Source organism: Balaenoptera physalus, assembly GCF_965194825.1.
Source record: "Balaenoptera physalus genome assembly, chromosome: 3".
NCBI lineage: Eukaryota > Metazoa > Chordata > Mammalia > Artiodactyla > Balaenopteridae > Balaenoptera > Balaenoptera physalus.
Window position 1 is genome coordinate 101,148,791 of NC_138890.1, and position 27,085 is coordinate 101,175,875.

General features: G+C 38.0%; 1 protein-coding gene across 19 annotated transcripts in view; it reads left to right on the top strand.

Moving 5' to 3' along the window:
- Positions 1-27,085, top strand: part of MCTP1 (multiple C2 and transmembrane domain containing 1) — a gene marked incomplete at its 3' end in the record, with an annotated part of 550,519 nt that overhangs the window by 228,339 nt on the left and 295,095 nt on the right. For all 19 annotated transcript variants that reach the window (XR_014262452.1, XM_082458039.1, XM_082458052.1 and 16 more), the window contains exon 2: positions 15,068-15,182. Coding sequence is in view for 18 of the 19 variants with exons in the window: in XM_082458039.1 (XP_082314165.1) it covers positions 15,068-15,182 (115 nt within the window). The remainder of the gene's footprint in view (positions 1-15,067; positions 15,183-27,085) is intronic.

Here is a 27,085-nt window from a genome sequence, read left to right on the forward strand (position 1 = left end):
ACTAATTATAATATTCCCTTGACAAGTGAATCCTTGAGCTTCATTGAACTTTGAATATCCCAGTGACTTTTGAGTTCTGTTTTTTGAAAATTGAGTTTTAAAAACCTTTTATTTCCACTTGATGGCAGTTTCACTGTGCAAATATTTCTAATGTCATAGAAATTAGGAGAGATGACTAAGTAGCATTGAACAAAATTCATCACAGCAGAGCTGCAAAGAAATAAAGCCTTTATTTGGGGTCATAGAATTGTAATTTGGGAGACACAGATTCGAGTAGGAGTCCAAAATGTGTTCCAAGGAGGAGAGAAAAGGCAGGGTTTTATAAAGGCAAACTTTAGGTTTGCAAAAATTGCAAAGGTTGCAAAAGTTGTTTCAAAAGAATTATGATTGGTTGCTGGCAAACTGAAGCTATTCTTATGTATACATATTTGGTTGCTAAAGGCTATCACTAGAGAAAGGTGGAAGTCTGGTACTGTGACAAGTTGCAGGTTTTCTTGCAGTGTCCTTAGAATATTTGTGGTTTGGCCCAGTTCAAAAGTTTATGGTTCTAACCAGTGAGGACGTGCACAACCTTGCTTCCTTGATGGTCTCGAGGCTCCATTTTAAATAGCTCTCTTATTGTATGTGTATAACTGATTCACTTTGTTATAAAGCAGAGCTAACACACCATTGTAAGGCAATTATACTTCAATAAAGATGTTAAATAAATAAATAAATAAATAAATAAATAAATAGCTCTCTTAGCAATACCGACTCCATTTTCAAGTCCCTTTTTCCACAGTAGAAAGTGGTAATAACTAAGTAGGAATCCTTAAGGATACCTCTTGATATCCCTGACGAGGTTGTTAAATTTTAAAAGTTAAAAACTTCAAAGCTTTCGTGAAGCTTTCCACTTTCATGAAGTGGATTTTGTTGATAGACTTAGAGCTGCACTGAGCGTGGCCTGAGCATGTGAAACAACTTAACCAGTCTACCATCCACTGGGCACGGCAATACTAGGAACACCCAAGAAAACCTCCTCGAATGCAGACTTAGTTCTCCTTTTCTGTACACTGCTACAATAGCTACTTCCTACTGATAATAAGGGTCAACCACCCCAGCTAACCCAGTAACCCCTTTTTTCCTGTAATGAAAATCTTAAATAGGCCAGGCCAACCTTGAATTCATCATCACCGTTATATCTTCTGGTGGAAGCTTTCTTCACTTAGGTAAAAAAGCCTCTTAAGCAGCAGAACTCAAAGTCACAGGGACCATCATATTGATTCCCATAGATATTCCCCAGGTGTTTCATGATATAAATTTTTAAAGTCTGGAAATTCTTTGTGTATAAACTTTCTCAAAGATGTGCTTTTACAATTGGCACAATGGGTCAAGCTAGTGTGCATATTGAAATCATCTGAGGATTTGTTAGAAAAAAATACTAATACCTGGGTCCGACTGCCAAAGTTCCTGGGTGCCTAGCCAAAGACCTCAAGGTTGAGGACCACTAGGCTATATAAAATGAGGGAAAGAAGGGTTTGGTATGAGGAAATTTGACATCACATGCATGGTAACTGTCCTAGTTCAAGCAAGCCAGGAACATTAGAAGAAGGGTTTCTGTAAAAATGGTGGCTTATTGGAGTAGAAGATGTGGGTGCTGTGGTCATTATAATCCTTCTGAATGCTTCCTTTCACATTCTCATGGTCCCTCTCTTCCACAGTCTTGTTCTGACTTTCCTACAAGTGACCTGATAAGGCTGCAAATTTCACTTCCGTTATAATTTTCAGTTTCAAATATTGCATCTGCTTTTTGGCTTCGGCAGTCCCAAAACTTAATTGAGCGTTGTCATAGAAACCTCTAACTGTGCCTAGAACTCCGAATTTAAAAATTTGAGCTTCTTTCTTTTACATTCCCACCAAAAGTATACAGGGATTCCCTGGTCTCTCTCTGTCCTCACCAGCATTTGTTATTTTTTATTATTTTCATAGTAGCCATTCTAACAGGCACGGTTTTGGTTTTCAGTTCCCTGATGATTAGTGATGTTGAACACCTTTTCATGTTCCTATTGGCCATTCATATTTCTTCTTTGGAGAAATGTCTATTCAGGTCCTTTGCCCATTTTTTAATCAGTTTGTTTTTTTGCTATTGAATTGTATGAGTTCCTTATATTTTACGTATTAACCCCTTACCAGGTACATGGTTTACAAATATTTTCTCTCATTCCATAGGTTGTCTTTTCATTTTGTTGATTGTTTTCTTTGCTAGGCAGAATCTTTTTAATTTGCTATAGTCCCACTTGTCTATTCCTGCTTTTATTGCCTGTGCTTTTGGTGTCATATCCAAAAATTTATTACCAAGACCACTGTCAAGGAGCATTTTTCCTATGTTTTCTTCTTGAAGATTTACAACTTCAGGTCTTGCATTTAAATCCTTAATCCATTTTGAGTTGATTTTTGTATATGATGTAAAATAGGGTTTAATTTCATTCTTCTGTATGTGGATATATATATTTACCAATACCATTTATTAAAGATGCTGTCTTTTCCCTACTTTATATTCTTGATGCCCTTATAGAAGATTAGTTGACTGTATATGTGTGGGTTTATTTCTGGGCTTTTTATTCTGTTCCATTGATCTATTTGTCTATTTTTATGCCCGTATCATACTGCTTCAATCACTATAGCTTTGTAGTATAGTATGAAATCAGAAAGTGTGATGTCTCCAGCTCTGTTTTTCTTAAGATTGCTTTGGCTATTCAGGGTCTTTTATGGTTCTATGTGATTCGACAATCCCTCTCCTAGGTACTTATACAAAGGAATTTAAATCAGGATCTCAAAGAGATACCTGCACTCCCATGTTTATTGCAGTATTATTCACAATATCCAAGATATGAAAACAACGTAAATGTCCATTGGCAGATGAATGGATAAAGAAAATTTGGTATATACATACAATGGAATATTATTCAACCTTAAGAGAGAAGGAAAATCTGCCATTTGCAACAACATGAATGGACCTGGAGAACATTATGCCAAGTGAAATAAGCCAGTCACAGAAAGACAAATGCTGTATGATTTCACTTACATATAGAATCTAAAATAGTAAAACTCATAGAAGCAGGGAGTAGAATGGTGGTTTCCAGGGGCTGTGAGGAGAGGAGAAAATGGGGAGGTAATGGTCAAAGTGTACAAAATTTCAGTTACGCAGGATGAGTAAGTTCTGAGATCCACTACATAGCATAGTGCCTATAGCTAACAATACTGTATTGCATACTTAAAATTTACTAAGAGGGTAGATCTCATGTTAAGTGTTCTCACCACATGCGCGTGTGTGCGTGCGCACACACACACACACACACACACACACAAATGATAATAATATAATGGGCGTGGGAAGAAACTTTGGAAGGGGTTGGATGCATTTGTGGCCTTGATGGTGGTGATGGTTTCACAGGTGTATACTTATTCCCAAACTCATGGAGTTGTATAAATTACGTACATACAGCTTTTTACATATCAATCACCCCTCAATAAAGTGGTTAAAAAAATAGCACCCATCTAAATGTGGGACATGGCAGTTTAGCAAGGGGAAGAGTATTTGAATTTCCTATAATAGTCACTAAATAAATGTTAATCTGAGAAAACATAAAAAATATTTTAAATGACAAAGTTTGTTTTAGAGCTGTGTGAGTGCCTGGTACTTCAGACACATCTTTCCTAATACATCCTTACATTTGAGAACTTAATAAACATTTGAAAAAGATACGTTATACCCATAAAAATTATATTTCTAGTATCCCTCCATAATCCAATTTTCTTCTTGGAACCATTTCACTGAGCCTGAGGGGAGATGTATCTCTAGATCTGTTTAAGTTCTTGACTTTCTTTTTTGCTAGAGTTGGGGGTATCCTTGGAGGTTGACACAGGGGTGGCCTGGAACTTGCTCCTCCTCTCTTTTCTGCTCTCTGCTGCTGACGTTACCAATCTCCCAGGAGCTCAGCTCAAACTTCCGTGTGACTCATCCATCCCTTTCCCGTATCCCCTACATCTTGTCAGTTGACAATTCAGTTGATTGACTCTCCTCAATGTCTCAAATTCATCTTTTATTTCCATTTCCGCTGAACCAGATCAGGCCCTTGTGACTTAAACTGGACTGTCGTAAAACCTTTTAAATAATTCCTGTATCCACAGGATTTCTCTACTCTCATCCATCCTACAGAGATAAAAGGCCGAGTTTCCTCCTCTCTGAAATCTAATCACTTAGTCCAGAACAGGAAACATGAAAGGTAGGCGATAAATGAGTCCTGTGGGATATCTGCACTCCCACATTTATTACAGCATTATTCACAATAGCCAAGATATGGAAATAACCTAAATGCCTGTCATAGAGGAATGGATAAAGAAAATGTGATCTATAAATACACACACACACACACACACACACATACACACACACACACACACATACATATACACAAAATGGAATATTATTCAGGCTTTAAAAAGCCAATAAATGTAAGTCCAATTGTTAAATGAGTCCTGGCTATACTGCTTCTCTCTTCAAGAGCCCGTGATGGTTTCCTGTTGCCCACAGGTTGAAACTCTTCTCAGGCTGGCATGACTGAACATCAGTCTTCCTTTCCACCTTATTTCTCACACAATCCAATGACACACCCTCTTGTGCCTACTCACCGTCAGGCTTGTGTTGATTTTCTCATCCTCTCTTCTTCCAAATCTTTACTTGTCAAAGTCCTACTCCTGTTTTCAGACTGCTCTATTGTCATCTCTGTGAAGCTACCTCAGATTCTTTTCCCACAATAATTGGTCTTCTTTCATGAATGACTTAATAACTCCATTATATCACAGTCTGTCTTTAAGGATAGCTCTTGAGTGGACAGGGTTTCATTTTAAGTGCAATTTTGATCAATTGTTAATGTCAGCCTAAAGCACTGTATTGAGAAGGTTTCTTTTGATAGAAGGTGCCAAAACAGATTAGATGCCATACACGGGCACAGGAGAGGAGAGAGAAAAAAGTGCCCATGGAGTAGCCAACTTTGTTATAGATCCCCGTGTGTGTGTCTACTCAGCTAGATCACATGCCCGTAAAGACATTTTCTATCCTCATAGTCTCCATCACATTTTGTGTTCAATTGGATGCTTAAACACCCTATTCCCTGTTGTTAAAAGTTTACAATCTAAACTGGAAAATATGACATTTTGAGTTATAATGTGATAATGGACAAGAAATATAAAGTGCTAATGAAATGATCCTTGAAGGGTGGATAGGAATACATAGCGAACAAGATGGGGAAGGTGCTGTACATCCAAAAGAAATGAAATCAGTTTCTTGGAGAGATATCTGCACTCCCACATTTATTACAGCATTATTCACAATAGCCAAGATATGGAAATAACCTAAATGCCTGTCATAGAGGAATGGATAAAGAAAATGTGATCTATAAATACACACACACACACACACACACACACACATATACATAAAATGGAATATTATTCAGGCTTTAAAAAGCCAATAAATGTAAGTCCAGTGAAGTCATCTCTTAACTAGGTGTTGAATTCTCAAACAGCAAAAGTGGAAAATCTGGTATAATTAAAATTACCTTTGGAAATTCCTTAATTTGCTCATGTAGTATACATTTTAAAATGTTAAACCAGATGCTCTGTAAATTATTCGCTCTAAACTTCAAGAAGCACTGAATAGAGCAGTGAAAGCTACAAAAAAATAAAGATATCTGAGCATTCAAACTTTTCTGACTTTAAGGTACCTGTCAAAACACTAGAAGAGGATGCAAGGTCAGTAGAAAATTTCTACTTTCCTATAGATTTTATTCCATTTTTTAGAAAGTAATAAATCTACATTTAATATTTGTTAGTGGATTTGTTTATTTTGAAACAATGTATATATATATAATAGAGCCTCAAGAAAGGCTTAGAACATACTAGGAGCTTAACAAATGTTTGCTGGATTTTAACTTAAATCTTGCTTATTTGTTAAACCCAAATACAAACTGTTCTTTGAAAAGGCATTCAGAAGACGTTGGTTGGCTTCCTCTTTCCAAGTGGGAATCATCTGTGTGGTCCAGTGAAGAGCTATCACTCTCTTACCATTTATGCTAGTTTGAAGACACCTTACCATAGTGCTGGAAATGTGTTTTGAAGAAAGATAATATTTTTGCCCATGAAACTTGAAACTTAGTAACATCCTGTGCTGACTAGGATATGGGAAATAGACACTTGCACACTTTCAATAGGAGTGTGAACTACTTAAAACTTTTTGGAAAAATTCATCCTGTAAGAGAAATAAAAACACAAGTTCTTTCAGTGGCAAATACTGAAGCCAACTCATATGTTCATTATTAGGAAAATAATTGAAGAAATTATGACAGTCCCAACACTGTGGAAAATCATGTACCTCAAAAAAAAAATAGATCTATGTGTATTGATTAGAAAAGTGCCCATGATATTTTTCTTAAGTTAAATAAATTGTGAAATAATAAGCAAAATGTAATACTTTGCTCAAACAAAAACTGGAAACTCAACCAGAGAAAAATTAACCTGTATGTATGTGTATTTGTATAAGACGTTCAAAATGTAGAAGGATATACTCTAAATTGTCAAAATTGGTAACCCCAAGGAGGTGGGGCAATTGGATGTTTGAGGAAAGTGAAAGAAAATCATTTTACCTTTTACTCCTCTCTTGTTTGAAGGCCTGATCCAAATTCTTGGTTAAAGGAATTAAAAGAAAAGAAAGAAAAAAAGGAATTAAAAGAAAAAGACAACCGGGAGATGTAACATGGAAATGAAGTGGATGGGATTTGGCAACTATTTGGATGTGGGAAGAGGGAAATGCTTGTAGATTTCTAGCCTGAGTGGCTGGGGGAATGGTGCTATCATTCATAGAAACAGGGATATCATGAAAAGAAGTGAATTCTTTTTTATTGCTACCAGAGGAGAGATGATAAGTTTAGGTTATCAGTCAAAGTTGTGCTGCTTCTTATTTTAAATGACAACTGCTCTCATAGGAAATCTCCTCATCTTGGTCTTGAAACATTAAAAGAAAAACTGCTTTTTGGCTGTATTTCATGTAAACTATAGAATTAAAGAGCTGGAATGGTATCTACTATTTTACCTTATCCATGCATATTATTCCAAAACAAAAATATATTTCTTTTTGAATTGGAAAAAAACTATAAGGATTTAAAATCACCTCGAACATGTGAAGAAAAGTAAGTTTTCCTGCTGTATTCAATGTGGCAGAAAGTATAAAATATGACCTGTAAAATTTTTACTCTATGTTTCTCTTATGTTGTTTTTTTTTTAAACATCTTTATTGGAGTATAATTGCTTTACAATGGTGTGTTAGTTTCTGCTTTATAACAAGGTGAATCAGTTATACATATTCATATGTTCCCATATCTCTTCCCTCTTGCATCTCCCTCCCTCCCACCCTCCCCATCCCACCCCTCTAGGTGGTCACAAAGCACTGAGCTGATCTCCCTGTGCTATGTGGCTGCTTCCCACTAGCTATCTATTTTACATTTGGTAGTGTACATATGTCCATGACACTCTCTCACCCTGTCACAGCTCACCCCTCCCCCTCCCCATATCCTCAAGTCCATTCTCTAGTAGGTCTGTGTCTTTATTCCTGTCTTGCCACTAGGTTCTTCATGACCTTTTTTTTTTTTCCCTTAGATTCCATATATATGTGTTAGCATACTGTATTTGTTTTTCTCTTTCTGACTTACTTCACTCTGTATGACAGACTCTAACTCCATCCACCTCATTACAAGTACCTCCATTTCATTTCTTTTTATGGCTGAGTAATATTCCATTGTATATATGTGCCACATCTTCTTTATCCATTCATCCGATGATGGACACTTAGGTTGCTTCCATGTCCTGGCTATTGTAAATAGAGCTGCAATGAACATTTTGGTACATGACTCTTTTTGAACTATGGTTTTCTCAGGGTATATGCCCAGTAGTGGGATTGCTGGGTCATATGGTAGTTCTATTTTTCGTTTTTTAAGGAACTTCCATACTGTTCTCCATAGTGGCTGTATCAATTTACATTCCCACCAACAGTGCAAGAGTGTTCCCTTTCCTCCACACCCTCTCCAGCATTTATTGTTTCTAGATTTTTTGATGATGGCCATTCTGACCGGTGTGAGATGATATCTCATTGTAGTTTTGATTTGCATTTCTCTAATGATTAATGATGTTGAGCATTCTTTCATGTGTCTGTTGGCCATCTGTATATCTTCTTTGGAGAAATGTCTATTTAGGTCTTCGGCCCATTTTTGGATTGGGTTGTTCGTTTTTTTGTTATTGAGTTGCATGAGCTGCTTGTAAATCTTGGAGATTAATCCTTTGTCAGTTGCTTCATTTGCAAATATTTTCTCCCATTCTGAGGGTTGTCTTTTGGTCTTGTTTATGGTTTCTTTTGCTGTGCAAAAGCTTTTAAGTTTCATTAGGTCCCATTTGTTTATTTGTGTTTGTATTTCCATTTCTCTAGGAGCTGGGTCAAAAAGAATCTTGCTGTGATGTATGTCATAGAGTGTTCTGCCTATGTTTTCCTCTAAGAGTTTGATAGTGTCTGGCCTTACACTTAGGTCTTTAATCCATTTTGAGTTTATTTTTGTGCATGGTGTCAGGGAGTGTTCTAATTTCATACTTTTACATGTATCTGTCCAATTTTCCCAGCACCACTTATTGAAGAGGCTGTCTTTTCTCCACTGTATATGCTTGCCTCCTTTATCAAAGATAAGGTGACCATATGTGCGTGGGTTTATCTCTGGGCTTTCTATCCTGTTCCATTGATCTATATTTCTGTTTTTGTTCCAGTACCATCCTGTCTTGATTACTGTAGCTTTGTAATATAGTCTGAAGTCAGGGAGCCTGATTCCCCCAGCTCCATTTTTCTTTCTCAAGATTGCTTTGGCTATTCAGGGTCTTTTGTGTTTCCATACAAATTGTGAAATTTTTTGTTCTAGTTCTGTGAAAAATGCCAGTGGTAGTTTGATACGGATTGCATTGAATCTGTAGATTGCTTTGGGTAGTAGAGTCATTTTCACAATGTTGATTCTTCCAATCCAAGAACATGGTATATCTCTCCATCTATCTGTATCATCTTTAATTTTTTTCATCAGTGTCTTATAATTTTTTGCATACAGGTCTTTTGTCTCCTTAGGTTTATTCCTAGATATTTTATTCTTTTTGTTGCAATGGTAAACGGGAGCGTTTTCTTAATTTCACTTTCAGATTTTTCGTCATTAGTGTATAGAAATGCAAGAGATTTCTGTGCATTAATTTTGTATCCTGCTACTTTGCCAAATTCATTGATTAGCTCTAGGAGTTTTCTGGTAGCATCTTTAGGATTCTCTATGTATAGTAACATGTCATCTGCAAACAGTGACAGCTTTACTTCTTCTTTTCCGATTTGGATTCCTTTTATTTCTTTGTCTTCTCTGATTGCTGTGACTAACACTTCCAAAACAATGTTGAATAATAGTGGTGAGAGTGGGCAACCTTGTCTTGTTCCTGATCTTAGTGGAAATGGTTTCAGTTTTTCACCATTGAGGACAATGTTGGCTGTGGGTTTGTCATATATGGCCTTTATTATGTTGAGGAAAGTTCCCTCTATGCCTACTTTCTGCAGGGCTTTTATCATAAATGGGTGTTGAATTTTGTTGAAAGCTTTCTCTGCATCTATTGAGATGATCATATGGTTTTTCTCCTTCAATTTGTTAATATGGTGTATCACGTTGATTGATTTGTGTATGTTGAAGAATCCTTGCATTCCTGGGATAAACCCCACTTGATCATGGTGTATGATCCTTTTAATGTGCTGTTGGATTCTGTTTGCTAGTATTTTGTTGAGGATTTTTGCATCTATGTTCATCCGTGATATTGGCCTGTAGTTTTCTTTCTTTGTGACATCTTTGTCTGGTTTTGGTATCAGTGTGATGGTGGCCTCGTAGAATGAGTTTGGGAGTGTTCCTCCCTCTGCTATATTTTGGAAGAGTTTGAGAAGGATAGGTGTTAGCTCTTCTCTAAATGTTTGATAGAATTCACCTGTGAAGCCATCTGGTCCTGGGCTTTTGTTTGTTGGAAGGTTTTTAATCACAGTTTCAATTTCAGTGCTTGTGATTGGTCTGTTCATATTTTCTATTTCTTCCTGGTTCAGTCTCGGCAGGTTGTGCATTTCTAAGAATCTGTCCATTTCTTTCAGATTGTCCATTTTATTGGCATAGAGTTGCTTGTAGTAATCTCTCATGATCTTTTGTATTTCTGCAGTGTCAGTGGTTACTTCTCCTTTTTCATTTCTAATTCTATTGACTTGAGTCTTCTCCCTTTTCTTCTTGATGAGTCTGGCTAATGGTTTATCAATTTTGTCTATCTTCTCAAAGAACCAGCTTTTAGTTTCATTGATTTTTGCTATTGTTTCCTTCATTTCTTTTTCATTTATTTCTGATCTGATCTTTGTGATTTCTTTCCTTCTGCTAGCTTTGGGGTTTTTTTGTTCTTCTTTCTCTAATTGCTTCAGGTGCAAGGTTGGGTTGTTTATTCGAGATGTTTCCTGTTTCTTGAGGTAGACTTGTATTGCTATAAACTTCCCTCTTAGCACTGCTTTTGCTGCGTCCCATAGGTTTTGGGTCGTCGTGTCTCCACTATCATTTGTTTCTAGGTATTTTTTGATTTCCCCTTTGATTTCTTCAGTGATCACTTCGTTATTAAGTAGTGTATTGTGTAGCCTCCATGTGTTTGTATTTTTTACAGATCTTTTCCTGTAATTGATATCTAGTCTCATAGCGTTGTGGTCGGAAAAGATACTTGATACGATTTCAATTTTCTTAAATTTACCAAGGCTTGATTTGTGACCCAAGATATGATCTATCTTGTAGAATGTTCCATGAGCACTTGAGAAAAATGTGTATTCTGTTGTTTTTGGGTGGAATGTCCTATAAATATCAATTAAGTCCATCTTGTTTAATGTATCATTTAAAGCTTGTGTTTCCTTATTTATTTTCATTTTGGATGATCTGTCCATTGGTGAAAGTGGGGTGTTAAAGTCCCCTACTATGATTGTGTTGCTGTCGATTTCCCCTTTTATGGCCGTTAGTATTTGCCTTATGTATTGAGGTGCTCCTATGTTGGGTGCATAAATATTTACAATTGTTATACCTTCCTCTTGGATCGATCCCTTGATCATTATATAGTGTCCTTCTTTGTCTCTTGTAATGGTCTTTATTTTAAAGTCTATTTTGTCTGATATGAGAATTGCTACTCCAGCTTTCTTTTGATTTCCATTTGCATGGAATATCTTTTTCCATCCCCTCACTTTCAGTCTGTATGTGTCTCTAGGTCTGAAGTGGGTCTCTTGTAGACAGCATATATATGGGTCTTGTTTTGTATCCATTCAGCCAGCCTGTGTCTTTTGGTGGGAGCATTTAATCCATTTACATTCAAGGTAATTATCGATATGTATGTTCCTACTCCCATTTTCTTAAATGTTTTGGATTTGTTATTGTAGGTGTTTTCCTTCTCTTGTGTTTCTTGCCTAGAGAAGTTCCTTTAGCATTTGTTGTAAAGCTGGTTTGGTGGTGCTGAACTCTCTCAGCTTTTGCTTGTCTGTAAAGGTTTTAATTTCTCCATCAAATCTGAATGAGATCCTTGCTGGGCAGAGTAATCTTGGTTGTAGGTTTTTCTCCTTCATCACTTTAAGTATATCCTGCCACTCCCTTCTGGCTTGTAGAGTTTCTGCTGAAAGATCAGATGTTAACCTTATGGGGATTCCCTTGTGTGTTATTTGTTGTTTTTCCCTTGCTGCTTTTAATATGTTTTCTTTATATTTAATTTTTGACAGTTTGATTAATATGTGTCTTGGCGTGTTTCTCCTTGGATTTATCCTGCATGGGACTCTCTGTACTTCCAGGACTTGATTAACTATTTACTTTCCCATCCATATTAGGGAAGTTTTCAACTATAATCTCTTCAAATATTTTCTCAGTCCCTTTCTTTTTCTCTTCTTCTTCTGGGACCCCTATAATTCGAATGTTGGTGCGTTTAATGTTGTCCCAGAGGTCTCTGAGACTGTCCTCAGTTCTTTTCATTCTTTTTTCTTTATCCTGCTCTGCAGTAGTTATTTCCACCATTTCATCTTCCAGGTCACTTATCCGTTCTTCTGCCTCAGTTATTCTGCTATTGATCCCATCTAGAGTATTTTTAATTTCATTTATTGTGTTTTTCATCATTGCTTGGTTCCTCTTTAGCTCTTCTACGTCCTTGTTAAATGTTTCTTGCATTTTGTCTATTCTATTTCCAAGATTTTGGATTATCCTTACTATCATTATTCTGAATTCTTTTTCAGGTAGACTACCTATTTCCTCTTCATTTGTTAGGTCTGGTGTGTTTTGACCCTGCTCCTTCATCTGCTGTGTGTTTTTCTGTCATCTCATTTTGCTTATCTTACTGTGTTTGGGGTCTCCTTTTCACAGGCTGCAGGTTCGTAGTTCCCGTTGTTTTTGGTATCTGTCCCCAGTGGCTAAGGTTGGTTCAGTGGATTGTGTAGGCTTCCTGGTGGAGGGAACTAGTGCCTGAGTTCTGGTGGATGAGGCTGGATCTTGTCTTTCTGGTGGGCACGTCCACATCTGGTGGTGTATTTTGGGGTGTCAGTGGCCTTATTATGATTTTAGGCAGCCTCTCTGCTAATGGATGGGGTTGTGTTCCTGTCTTGCTAGTTGTTTGGCATAGGGTGTCCAGCACTGTAGCTTGCTGGTCGTTGAGTGAAGCTGGGTCTTGATGTTGAGATGGAGACCTCTGAGAGATTTTTGCCGTTTGGTATTACGTGGAGCTGGGAGGCCTCTTGTGGACCAGTGTCCTGAAGTTGGCTCTCCCACCTCAGAGGCACAGCCCTGATGCCTGGCTGGAGCACCAAGAGCCTTTCGTCCACACGGCTCAGAGTAAAAGGGAGAAAAAATAGAAAGAAAGAAAGAAAGAGGATATAATATAGTGAAGTAAAATAAAGCTATTATAAAGCAAAGCTATACAGACAAAATCTCACCCAGAAGCATATACATATACACTCACAAAAAAAGGAAAAGGGGGAAAATTAATATATCCTGCTCCCAACGTCCACCTCCTGAATTTGGGATGATTCGTTGTCTATTCAGGTATTCAACAGATGCAGGCACATCAAGTTGTTTGTGGAGTTTTAATCCGCTGCTTCTGAGGCTGCTGGGAGAGATTTCCCTTTCTCTTCTTTGTTCGCACAGCTCCTGGGGTTCAGCTTTGGATTTGGACCTGCCTCTGCGTGTAGGTCGCCTGAGGGCGTCTGTTCCCCGCCCAGACAGGACGGGGTTAAAGGAGCAGCTGCTTCGGGGGCTCTGGCTCACTCAGGCCGGGGGGAGGGAGGGGTACGGAGGAGGCGGGGCGAGCCTGCAGCGTCAGAGGCCGGCGTGATGTTGCACCAGCCTGAGGCGCGCAGTGCGTTCTCCCGGGGAAGTTGTCCCCGGATCACGGGAGCCTGGCAGTGGCGAGCTGCACCGCCTCCCGGGAGGGGCGGTGTGGTGAGTGACCTCTGCTCGCACACAGGCTTTTTGGTGGAGGCGGCAGCAGCAGCCTTAGTGTCTCATGCCTGTCTCTGGGGTCCGCGCTGATGGCCGCGGCTCGCGCCTGTCTCTGGAGTTCGTTTAGGCGGCGCTCTGAATCCCCTCTCCTTGTGCACCGCGAAACAAAGAGGCAAGAAAAAGTCTCTTGCCTCTTCGGCAGCTGCAGACTTTTTCCCGGTCTCCCTCCCAGCCAGCTGTGGTGCGCTAACCCCTTTAGGCTGTGTTCACGCCGCCAACCCCAGTCCTCTCTCTGGGATCCGACCGAAGCCCGAGCCTCAGCTCCCAGCCCCGCCCGCCCCGGCGGCTGAGCAGACAAGCCTCTCGGGCTGGTGAGCGCTGCTCGGCGCCGAGCCTCTGTGCGGGAATCTCTCCACTTTGCCCTCCGCACCCCTGTGGCTGCGCTCTCCTCCGTGGCTCCGAAGCTTCCCCTCTCCGCCACCCGCAGTCTCCGCCCGCGAAGGGTCTTCCTAGTGTGTGGAAACCTTTCCTCCTTCACGGCTCCCTCCCACTGGTGCAGGTCCCGTCCCTATTCTTTTGTCTCTGTTATTTCTTTTTTCTTTTGCCCTACCCAAGTACGGGGGGAGTTTCTTGCCTTTTTGGAGGTCGGACGTTTTCTGCCAGCGCTCAGTGGGTGTTCTGTAGGAGCAGTTCCACGTGTAGATGTATTTCTAATGTATCTGTGGGAAGGAAGGTGATCTCTGCGTCTTACTCTTCCGCCATCTTCTCCAAGAATCTCATGTTGTTTTAATAATAGTTATTCCTCTTGCTAGTGCATTTATAACTCAATGCCTAGTATATTGTCGCTAAAGATATTCTATAGAGGTAGGCTTGCAAAGATTTTTAGTTCTAGAAATAGCTTGTGCACCTTTAGTCCATAGAAAGCAACATTAGGAATTTAGCCCTACTGAGAATTTATTTCTTGTAAGTACTGTCAAAATGCTGGTTGAATTTATTTCTGTATAATTGCATCATATTTTATGTTGGGGCTAAAATAGACATGGGTAATCCATCAGTATGAGCCCCTTTTCATGGATAAATTAATCAACAAAATCATCTGAATAAATCATTTTACTTTTCAATTCAGTTACCCATACCTTTATTCTCCATTCATCACTGATTGTGTTTTTACTTCAGACACTATTTCTTTGTTAGTCTTTCTTAGTTGAATTATGTGGGACTTTCCATGGGAAATGTTTTTGATATTTTATGTGTTATTCTAATCTGAGTTAAAACATGAATTCCTATAACTACTGTGTCTTTATTTTGAGTCTAAAGAATTTCATGAATTTCAAAACCTTCAGAGAACTGGGTGATTATGATGCTGTGTGAATTCATAAGATGATTTATTATATTGACTAATTCTTGGAGTTTGCATTTAGCTACACATGGTCCCCCATTGGAGGAAATAAAATAGAGATAATAAATTTAATATTTTGTATATTTTTCTTGGTTTTCAGAAAATAAATACTGCTGGAACCAGTAATGCAGATGTCCCCTTGGCTGGTCCCGGAATGTACCAATTGGACATTACATTAAGAAGGGGTCAGAGTTTAGCTGCCCGAGATCGAGGAGGTAAGAACATAAGAAAAATGTCACCTGGAAGCTTATTCTCTGTGTTTTTGACAAACTTTGTTTTCCTTGTGGTTGCTTAAGTTAAAAAAAAATCAACTATAATATCAGTTTTAGAAGTTGCGGTTCAATGATGTGGCTCGAAATATCGTCTGACTCCTGTGACCGTAGAGGAAGAGGTTATGATGCAAGTTCGAAAACTCTGAATTGTTCCAACCCAGACAGCAAGGTCCCTACCAAACTGCTGACAAATTAGACTCTACATTATATATAATTAGTGACATAATCAGTTAAGTAGATGAAGCACATTTTTGAAGCCATATCAGAATTCACCTTTTCACAGACCTGAAATTCTTTTTGCTGCATAGATTTGCTCCATTGAATCCCCTGATACTGCAGAATCTTGGACTAACATCTCACCAAAACTTTGGAGCAAGTGATTTTCTGAGGCTTGGTTGGACCTGGCAATAATCTCATGGTGGATTAAACAGTTCTCTGTAGTCCATGATGAAGGAAAAGACAAGGCAAATACTCTTTAGTTCCTGGATTCTATATCACAAGGCAATCTCCTGATGAACTTACCTGGGGTACGTTAATTATTCGTTGAACCCTGGTTAGGGGCAGGACAAAAGATAGACCCTAACCAGACCGTATAGCATCTTTTGCACGTTTTGAAATAACACCGCTTCGGGATGTGGAGATCTGAGGGCCTACATTCCTAAAGGAAGCTGAATTTGGGTGTAATTCCTCCCACTAAGAAGGAGGAGAGCCCCTGAGCTTCTAACTCATTGTCAGACGACCTGCAGAGTGCTCCTGGCATCACAAGATCTTGTTTTTCTCCTCCCACTCTTTTTGACATCCATACTTAGTCAGTGAAAGGAACCAAATAAGATCATAATTTGTAATTTTTATCTCCTGTCTCTACAAAAATAAACTAGAGAAAATGAGTAACATAACAGTGGGGTTTGTAAGATTAGAGGTGATACAAATAATAGATTTAATGTTTAAGTACAAACTAGTAAATATCAGAATATTCTTAATGAATGAAGGTATGATTAGAAATGTTAGAATTTAAATACAGGGGGAATTTGCAAAATTAACCATCGGGTTTAGTAGCTGAGGACAAATGTTTATGGAATTGAACTGCTGGTCTCAAAAGAAGTTACAATTAGCTTGGAGGACAAAAATAATGCTATTAACATAGTATTATTTCACTGTATTTATAAAACATGTTTTAGTCTTCAGAGCAATCTTAATTACATTACATTACAACATTTGATCTAAAACGGAATTGAACCAGGCATCAGGAGATCAAAATTTTAGTCCTAGATACGTCCTCCCAACAATATTAAATACATATACACACAATTATTTATTGAAGAATTTTTTGTAATTATAAAATGCCCATAAATAGAAGAGGTGGTGAAATAAGCCATGGTACACCCACATGATGAAATAATATGCAACTGTAAAATAAATAAGGAAAATCTTTAGGAATTGATATGGAAAGTGTTACAGGATATATTATTAAGTGAAAAAACAAAGTGCAAAGGGTATCAACATTATGAAATGTTTTAGGTAAGAAAGAAGGGAGTATAAGGGATTATGCATTATCTGTTCATTTCTCCAAAAAGAAATATCAGAAATAAAATCCAGAAATGAATGAGATCGATAACATAACATAATATCGGTAAGAACAGGTGTCCAGAATGTGGGATAGGAATGGGGTAAAAGGAGTAAGGAGGAAGTTCTATATGCATTGTTGACAAGAATGTCAACAATATACTTGTTACTATACAAGTAAACTTTCTTGTATAGTTCTAACTCTTTAACCATGGCAATATTACAGAAAGAAATGAATGAGTGGATGGATGGATGGATAGATAGATAGATAGATAGGTTCCTGCATCCTGTTGATATGTATAACCACACCTCAGGGGAATGGGAATAAAACAACTAATCTAAGTGATTAAGTAAAACCATATTTGGGTTATACACTATAAAACTGAAGACAAAAAGATCGATATATAAATAATGTACTTCAGAGAATGATTTTCAATTCTGAAACTACTTACTGCATATGCTAGGAATGAGCAAATAAGTAAGTACATTGTAGATAACAAGAGTCAGATTTCTTACTGCTGGAGAAAGAGGTCAAAGACATGGAATGGGGGGAAGCTAGAATGCACCTTGTTGTGTTAGAAAGGTATCAGTATGAACTGATGGTTTCTAATATATTTATAGATAGATAGCAATTAAGATGGATAGAGATGTGTGTGTGATCTCTCTGCTGAGAGGGCCTAGAAGCCATCACAAAGGTGTAATGACAAAGTAGAAATCCACATACTTTTGGCCCAGATCTTGGTTTCTAAATACAATTTCTCCAGTAAAAGTAAGCAGGGCTCCTGGAGAAATGGTTGATTGCAGATCTGGGGCAGGGACAGCACAAGATGAGCCTGGAACATTTTGCAGTGCCAGAAAATAAGGAAGTACTGAAAAATTGATGTCAGAATGTCAAAATGAAATAGGAGCCAACTTAAGGGAGCTCCTAATGATCAAAACTGGGACGATTTCAGCAACAAAGTAAATAGTGGTAATAATGGATTATAACCCATAGAATACTATAAATATCTATGATTTCATACTGGTAAATACATCATTAAATAAATAAATAGGTGTGAGATAAGGTGAAGCTTTTCCTTATGGTAGAATTCTAATGAACAAATGTAGACAGGAAAATAGAAATCACCTTTTAACAAACACCACCATAATAATTATTACAGGCAAAAATCATCAATTGAGGCTAAAACTATATGTGCAAAATTATGATGAGAAACAGGATATTTGCATCATTTCAAAGTATTTCCCCACAAGATACATATAAATTACAAAGGGGAAAAAAGGTAACTTTACAGTAGAGAAACTTGGAAGACATACTTTTAACCAAGTGTGAAGTTAACATCAGCAGTAATGAGACAGACAGATGTAATGACCCTGCTGATATGATGCGCTGAGAAAGGGACATCCTGGGTGACATTCTTGTCAACAATGCATAAAGTCAATGTCATCATGAGAAAACATCAGGCAAACTCTGGCAACATATGATGCCAGTTATCTGAGCTAAGTAGCATCTGCCCTCTGGGCAGTGCATGCACAGTCTTGTTCCACCGTGTCTCCACAATTGTGAGTCTGGATGGCACTGTGTATGCACCACTGTCTTTCTTGTAGTAGCACATTATTCTCTCCAGATGCCTCTGCCCAAAATAGGAATTTTTTAAAGATAAAATGGGAGGGCCGTGTTCTTAAGGAAAATGGGAGAGAAAATATTACTTTGTAGAAGTAAAGAATATCCCAAAATGTTTAAAATGCAAACTCTAATCCAGCTTCCCTATCTGACTCACTTGCCTGGCATTTATGAAGTTTTTAGTTGGTAGTTATGAGAGGAGATATATAAACAGAGGAAACAACCTGAGTTAAGTTTGGGATTGATTAAAATTTATCATAGACCCACCTGTAAATAACAGATGGTGTTAAGCATATGATTGGATAGATAGCATTGGGTCCCTTCAGATTTGTGAATTTTATATATCTACAGATATAGATATATAGATATATAATTTTGAGGGCCTGAATGGGGATTATGGTTGTGGAACTGGAGAAGGAAAGGAAAATGGGAGAGATGGTTTGGAGAATGTCCAGTAGCATCTGAGATCAATTGGGTGAGGGGGGTTCAAAAACCTATTGAGATTTTAAGGCTGCTGATGACTCAGAGCCGTGTGGACTTTGGAAAAAGGTGCATGTAAGCAAAAATTTTGTAGAACTATTAGAATTAGCAGAAATTACAGTCTCTTGTCATTTATTACATTGATACCCTCACCTACTGTCCAGCAAAACCAAACTGCCTATGCCTTCCATGTCCCATCTCACCCTTGCAGAAAATAACGGAAGGGAAAACTCATTTCCACCATCCCCACCATCGCCAGAAGGGAAAACTCATTTCCCCCATCCCCACCATCGCCAGAAGGTTGTTTGAACTTTGCATCTTCAGAATCTTTATATGTAATAGGCACTGAGGTGGGCTCAACAGGCAAAACTGGCCATCATTCTTCCACTTTTATAACCTGTTTTACAGAACAACCAAGTAGCTTTTTGGAATGCTACTGCCTTTTTCTAAGTTTTATTATACCTGCTTTAAGCAGCCTGATATACTAGAAAGTACATGACTTTCTAGGGAGTCTGACCACATAATTTCAAAGCCAATCTCAACATTTTATTAGCTGTGTGACTTTGAGTGAGCTGTGCAGTCTCTCTGCTGCAATTGTAGGGTTCCAGATTTAGCAAATAAAAAATGCACAATGCCTAGTTAAATTTGAATTTCAGATAACCCATTATCTTTTAATATAAATACATTTCATGAATCTAATCCACAGTATAATGAATATAGATAATAATATTATACTGTAATTATGTAATGTGGTAAATATCACTACATTGGCAAACATATTACAGTATATAAATACATCAAAGTAACATGCTGTACACCTTAAACTTACACAATGTTACATGTCAAATTTATTCAATAAAAAATAAATAATATAAATACATACATACCTCTCATGTGCTATTTGGAGTACTCCTATACTAAAAAATTATTTGTTGTTTATCTGAATTTCCAGTTTAACTGAGTTCCTTGTTTTATCTAGCAGCCCTTTGACAACTGTCATATGTAGTTCTCTTTTAAACTGCCATTTTTATTTTAATTGGGTTGGGCTTTTCAGGACTATATTATCATCTGTCACGTTTTGAAAGTCATGTTTTGACAAGATTATTTGTATTGTTAGAAAAAAAAGAGCAATCCGTGTAGGTATGTCTGGTGATAGCAATTCCCTACAACTTAATTCCTTGACATTTGTATCGTGGAGGATGTATTAATTTCCTAGGGTTGCCTTAACATACTACCACAAACCTGGAGGCTTAAAACAACAGAAACTTAAGATCTCAGTTCTGGAGTCCAGGAGTCAGAAAAGTCAAGTTGTGGTAGGCAACACTCCTTCCAAAAGCTCTTGGGAAGAATTCTTCCTCGCCTCTTCCAGCTTCTGGTGACTCCAGGCATTCCTTGGCTTGCGGCAGCATCACTCCAATCTTTGCTTCCATCTTCCTGCTCTGTGTCTCCAAGCCTCAAACCTCCTTCTTCTTTCTCTCATAAGGACAGTAGTCATTGGATTTAGGGCCTGCCTTAAATCCAGTATGATCTCATCTCAAGATTCTTAAATTAATTTTATCTGCAAAAAGACTATTTCTAAATAAGGTTACATTCACAGGTACCGGGGGTTAAGACTTATAATGTATATATACATTATATATAATGTATATATGTACATTATATATATTATATAATGTATATCTACTATATATAATATATACTTATATTATATGCTTCTACAGAACATATACGTTCTGTTGTGTTTTTCCTGTCCTATTTTCATAGATGAAAAAAAAAAATCACTCATTGACACACAAAGATTTCCTTGTTTCATGTTAATATAACTAGAGCCATACAATTACTAAATCTTGAGAATGAACTTCTATCTTGAGATTTTGTAATTGACTCCAAGACTACACATTTTTCCTAGAAAGCTTTTTATACTAGTCTTAACACCTCATTTATTTTGAGGCAGAAGCAAAGGGTCTGGTGGCTGTTCTCCAAAGAGGTGCCATCCTTTACCAAATGTAAATCTGGAACTCCTTAAGACACAGAGCAAGTACTATACAAATTTTCTGAAGAAACTCTGAAGATGATGTTTCCACATATGAAATGCAGTCATATCACACATAACAAAGTTAGGTTCACTTTTTTTTTTTTTTAAACATCTTTATTGAAGTATAATTGCCTTACAATGGTGTGTTACCTTCTGCTTTATAACAAAGTGAATCAGTTATACACATACAATATGTTCCCATATCTCTTCCCTCTTGCATCTCCCTCCCTCCCACCCTCCCCATCCCACCCCTCTAGGTGGTCACAAAGCACCGAGCTGATCTCCCTGTGCTATGTGGCTGCTTCCCACTAGCTATCTATTTTACATTTGGTAGTGTATATATGTCCATGACACTCTCTTACCCTGTCACATCTCACCCCACCCCCTCCCCATATCCTCAAGTCCATTCTCTAGTAGGTCTGTGTCTTTATTCCCGTCTTGCCACTAGGTTCCTCATGGCCTTTTTTTTTTTCCTTAGATTCCGTATATATGTGTTAGCATACTGTATTTGTTTTTCTCTTTCTGACTTACTTCACTCTGTATGACAGACTCTAACTCCATCCACCTCATTACAAATACCTCCATTTCATTTCTTTTTATGGCTGAGTAATATTCCATTGTATATATGTGCCACATCTTCTTTATCCATTCATCTGTTGATGGACATTTAGGTTGCTTCCATGTCCTGGCTATTGTAAATAGAGCTGCAATGAACATTTTGGTACATGACTCTTTTTGAACTATGGTTTTCTCAGGGTATATGCCCAGTAGTGGGATTGCTGGGTCGTATGGTAGTTCTATTTGTAGTTTTTTAAGGAACCTCCATACCGTTCTCCATAGTGGCTGTATCAATTTACATTCCCACCAACAGTGCAAGAGTGTTCCCTTTCCTCCACACCCTCTCCAGCATTTATTGTTTCTAGATTTTTTGATGATGGCCATTCTGATCGGTGTGAGATGATATCTCATTGTAGTTTTGATTTGCATTTCTCTAATGATTAATGATGTTGAGCATTCTTTCATGTGTCTGTTGGCAATCTGTATATCTTGTTTGGAGAAATGTCTATTTAGGTCTTCTGCCCATTTTTGGATTGGGTTGTTCGTTTTTTTGTTATTGAGCTGCATGAGCTGCTTGTAGATCTTGGAGATTAAGCCTTTGTCAGTTGCTTCATTTGCAAATATTTTCTCCCATTCTGAGGGTTGTCTTTTGGTCTTGTTTATGGTTTCCTTTGCTGTGCAAAAGCTTTTAAGTTTCATTAGGTCCCATTTATTTATTTGTGTTCTTATTTCCATTTCTCTGGGAGCTGGGTCAAAAAGAATCTTGCTGTGATGTATGTCATAGAGTGTTCTGCCTATGTTTTCCTCTAAGAGTTTGATAGTGTCTGGCCTTACACTTAGGTCTTTAATCCATTTTGAGTTTATTTTTGTGCATGGTGTCAGGGAGTGTTCTAATTTCATACTTTTACATATATCTGTCCAATTTTCCCAGCACCACTTATTGAAGAGGCTGTCTTTTCTCCACTGTATATGCTTGCCTCCTTTATCAAAGATAAGGTGACCATATGAGTGTGGGTTTATCTCTGGGCTTTCTATCCTGTTCCATTGATCTATATTTCTGTTTTTGTGCCAGTACCAAACTGTCTTGATTACGGTAGCTTTGTAATATAGTCTGAAGTCAGGGAGCCTGATTCCCCCAGCTCCATTTTTGGTTCTCAAGATTGCTTTGGCTATTCGGGGTCTTTTGTGTTTCCATACAAATTGTGAAATGTTTTGTTCTAGTTCTGTGAAAAATGCCAGTGGTAGTTTGATAGGGATTGCATTGAATCTGTAGATTGCTTTGGGTAGTAGAGTCATTTTCACAATGTTGATTCTTCCAATCCAGGAACATGGTATATCTCTCCATCTATTTGTATCATCTTTAATTTCTTTCATCAGTGTCTTATAATTTTCTGCATACAGGTCTTTTGTCTCCTTAGGTAGGTTTATTCCTAGATATTTTATTCTTTTTGTTGCAATGGTAAACGGGAGTGTTTTCTTAATTTCACTTTCAGATTTTTCGTCATTAGTGTATAGAAATGCAAGAGATTTCTGTGCATTAATTTTGTATCCTGCTACTTTACCAAATTCATTGATTAGCTCTAGGAGTTTTCTGGTAGCATCTTTAGGATTCTCTATGTATAGTATCATGTCATCTGCAAATAGTGACAGCTTTACTTCTTCTTTTCGGATTTGGATTCCTTTTATTTCTTTGTCTTCTCTGATTGCTGTGGCTAACACTTCCAAAACTATGTTGAATAATAGTGGTGAGAGTGGGCAACCTTGTCTTGTTCCTGATCTTAGTGGAAATGGGTTCAGTTTTTCACCATTGAGGACAATGTTGGCTGTGGGTTTGTCATATATGGCCTTTATTATGTTGAGGAAAATTCCCTCTATGCCTACTTTCTGCAGGGCTTTTATCATAAATGGGTGTTGAATTTTGTTGAAAGCTTTCTCTGCATCTATTGAGATGATCATATGGTTTTTCTCCTTCAATTTGTTAATATGGTGTATCACATTGATTGATTTGCGTATATTGAAGAATCCTTGCATTCCTGGGATAAACCCCACTTGATCATGGTGTATGATCCTTTTAATGTGCTGTTGGATTCTGTTTGCTAGTATTTTGTTGAGGATTTTTGCATCTATGTTCATCAGTGATATTGGCCTGTAGTTTTCTTTCTTTGTGACATCTTTGTCTGGTTTTGGTATCAGGGTGATGGTGGCCTCGTAGAATGACTTTGGGAGTGTTCCTCCCTCTGCTATATTTTGGAAGACTTTGAGAAGGATAGGTGTTAGCTCTTCTCTAAATGTTTGATAGAATTCACCTGTGAAGCCATGTGGTCCTGGGCTTTTGTTTGTTGGAAGGTTTTTAATCACAGTTTCAATTTCAGTGCTTGTGATTGGTCTGTTCATATTTTCTATTTCTTCCTGGTTCAGTCTCGGCAGGTTGTGCATTTCTAAGAATCTGTCCATTTCTTCCAGGTTGTCCATTTTATTGGCATAGGGTTGCTTGTAGTAATCTCTCATGATCTTTTGTATTTCTGCAGTGTCAGTGGTTACTTCTCCTTTTTCATTTCGAATTCTATTGATTTGAGCCTTCTCCCTTTTTCTCTTGATGAGTCTGGCTAATGGTTTATCAATTTTGTTTATCTTCTCAAAGAACCAGCTTTTAGTTTCATTGATTTTTGCTATTGTTTCCTTCATTTCTTTTTCATTTATTTCTGACCTGATCTTTATAATTTCTTTCCTTCTGCTGGCTTTGGGGTTTCTTTGTTCTTCTTTCTCTAATTGCTTTAGGTGCAAGGTTAGGTTGTTTATTCGAGATGTTTCCTGTTTCTTGAGGTAGGCTTGTATTGCTATAAACTTCCCTCTTAGCACTGCTTTTGCTGCATCCCATAGGTTTTGGGTTGTCGTATCTCCATTGTCATTTGTTTCTAGGTATTTTTTGATTTCCCCTTTGATTTCTTCAGTAATCACTTCGTTATTAAGTAATGTATTGTGTAGCCTCCATGTGTTTGTATTTTTTACAGATCTTTTCCTGTAATTGATATCTAGTCTCATAGCGTTGTGGTCGGAAAAGATACTTGATACGATTTCAATTTTCTTAAATTTACCAAGGCTTGATTTGTGACCCAAGTTATGATCTATCCTGGAGACTGTTCCATGAGCACTTGAGAAAAATGTGTATTCTGTTGTTTTTGGGTGGAATGTCCTATAAATATCAATTAAGTCCATCTTGTTTAATGTATCATTTAAAGCTTGTGTTTCCTTATTTATTTTCATTTTGGATGATCTGTCCATTGGTGAGAGTGGGGTGTTAAAGTCCCCTACTATGATTGTGTTGCTGTCGATGTCCCCTTTTATAGCTGTTAGTATTTGCCTTATGTATTGAGGTGCTCCTATGTTGGGTGCATAAATATTTACAATTGTTATACCTTCCTCTTGGATCGATCCCTTGATCATTATGTAGTGTCCTTCTTTGTCTCTTGTAATGGTCTTTATTTTAAAGTCTATTTTGTCTGATATGAGAATTGCTACTCCAGCTTTCTTTTGATTTCCATTTGCATGGAATATCTTTTTCCATCCCCTCACTTTCAGTCTGTATGTGTCTCTAGGTCTGAAGTGGGTCTCTTGTAGACAGCATATATATGGGTCTTGTTTTTGTATCCATTCAGCCAGCCTGTGTCTTTTGGTGGGAGCATTTAATCCATTTACATTCAAGGTAATTATCGATATGTATGTTCCTATTCCCATTTTCTTAAATGTTTTGGGTTTGTTATTGTAGGTGTTTTCCTTCTCTTGTGTTTCTTGCCTAGAGAAGTTCCTTTAGCATTTGTTGTAGAGCTGGTTTGGTGGTGCTGAACTCTCTCAGCTTTTGCTTGTCTGTAACGGTTTTAATTTCTCCATCGAATCTGAATGAGATCCTTGCTGGGTAGAGTAATCTTGGTTGTAGGTTTTTCTCCTTCATCACGTTAAGTATATCCTGCCACTCCCTTCTGGCTTGCAGAGTTTCTGCTGAAAGATCCGATGTTAACCTTATGGGGATTCCCTTGTGTGTTATTTGTTGTTTTTCCCTTGCTGCCTTTAATATATTTTCCTTATATTTAATTTTTGACAGTTTGATTAATATGTGTCTTGGCGTGTTTCTCCTTGGGTTTATCCTGTATGGGACTCTCTGTGCTTCCAGGACTTGATTAACTATTTCCTTTCCCATATTAGGGAAGTTTTCAACTATAATCTCTTCAAATATTTTCTCAGTCCCTTTCTTTTCCTCTTCTTCTTCTGGGACCCCTATAATTCGAATGTTGGTGCGTTTAATGTTGTCCCAGAGGTCTCTGAGACTGTCCTCAGTTCTTTTCATTCTTTTTTCTTTATCCTGCTCTGTAGTAGTTATTTCCACCATTTTATCTTCCAGGTCACTTATCCTTTCTTCTGCCTCAGTTATTCTGCTATTGATCCCATCTAGAGTATTTTTAATTTCATTTATTGTGTTTTTCATCATTGCTTGGTTCCTCTTTAGTTCTTCTACGTCCTTCTTAAATGTTTCTTGCATTTTGTCTATTCTATTTCCAAGATTTTGGATTATCCTTACTATCATTATTCTGAATTCTTTTTCAGGTAGACTACCTATTTCCTCTTCATTTGTTAGGTCTGGTGTGTTTTGACCCTGCTCCTTCATCTGCTGTGTGTTTTTCTGTCATCTCATTTTGCTTATCTTACTGTGTTTGGGGTCTCCTTTTCACATGCTGCAGGTTCGTAGTTCCCGTTGTTTTTGGTATCTGTCCCCAGTGGCTAAGGTGGGTTCAGTGGATTGTGTAGGCTTCCTGGTGGAGGGAACTGGTGCCTGAGTTCTGGTGGATGAGGCTGGATCTTGTCTTTCTGGTGGGCACGTCCACGTCTGGTGGTGTATTTTGGGGTGTCTGTGGCCTTATTATGATTTTAGGCAGCCTCTCTGCTAATGGATGGGGCTGTGTTCCTGTCTTGCTAGTTGTTTGGCATAGAGTGTCCAGCACTGTAGCTTGCTGGTCGTTGAGTGAAGCTGGGTCTTGATGTTGAGATGGAGATCTCTGAGAGATTTTTGCCGTTTGGTATTACGTGGAGCTGGGAGGTCTCTTGTGGACCAGTGTCCTGAAGTTGGCTCTCCCACCTCAGAGGCACGGCCCTGATGCCTGGCTGGAGCACCAAGAGCCTTTTGTCCACAGGGCTCAGAGTAAAAGGGAGAAAAAATAGAAAGAAAGAAAGAAAGAGGCTATAATATAGTGAAGCAAAATAAATCTATTATAAAGCAAAACTATACAGACAAAATCTCACCCAGAAGCATATACATATACACTCACAAAAAAAAGGAGAAGGCGAAAAATTAATATATCCTGCTCCCAAAGTCCACCTCCTGAATTTGGGATGATTCGTTGTCTATTCAGGTATTCAACAGATGCAGGCACATCAAGTTGTTTGTGGAGTTTTAATCCGCTGCTTCTGAGGCTGCTGGGAGAGATTTCCCCTTCTCTTCCCTGTTCGCACAGCTCCTGGGGTTCAGCTTTGGATTTGGACCCGCCTCTGCGTGTAGGTCGCCTGAGGGCATCTATTCCCTGCCCAGACAGGACGGGG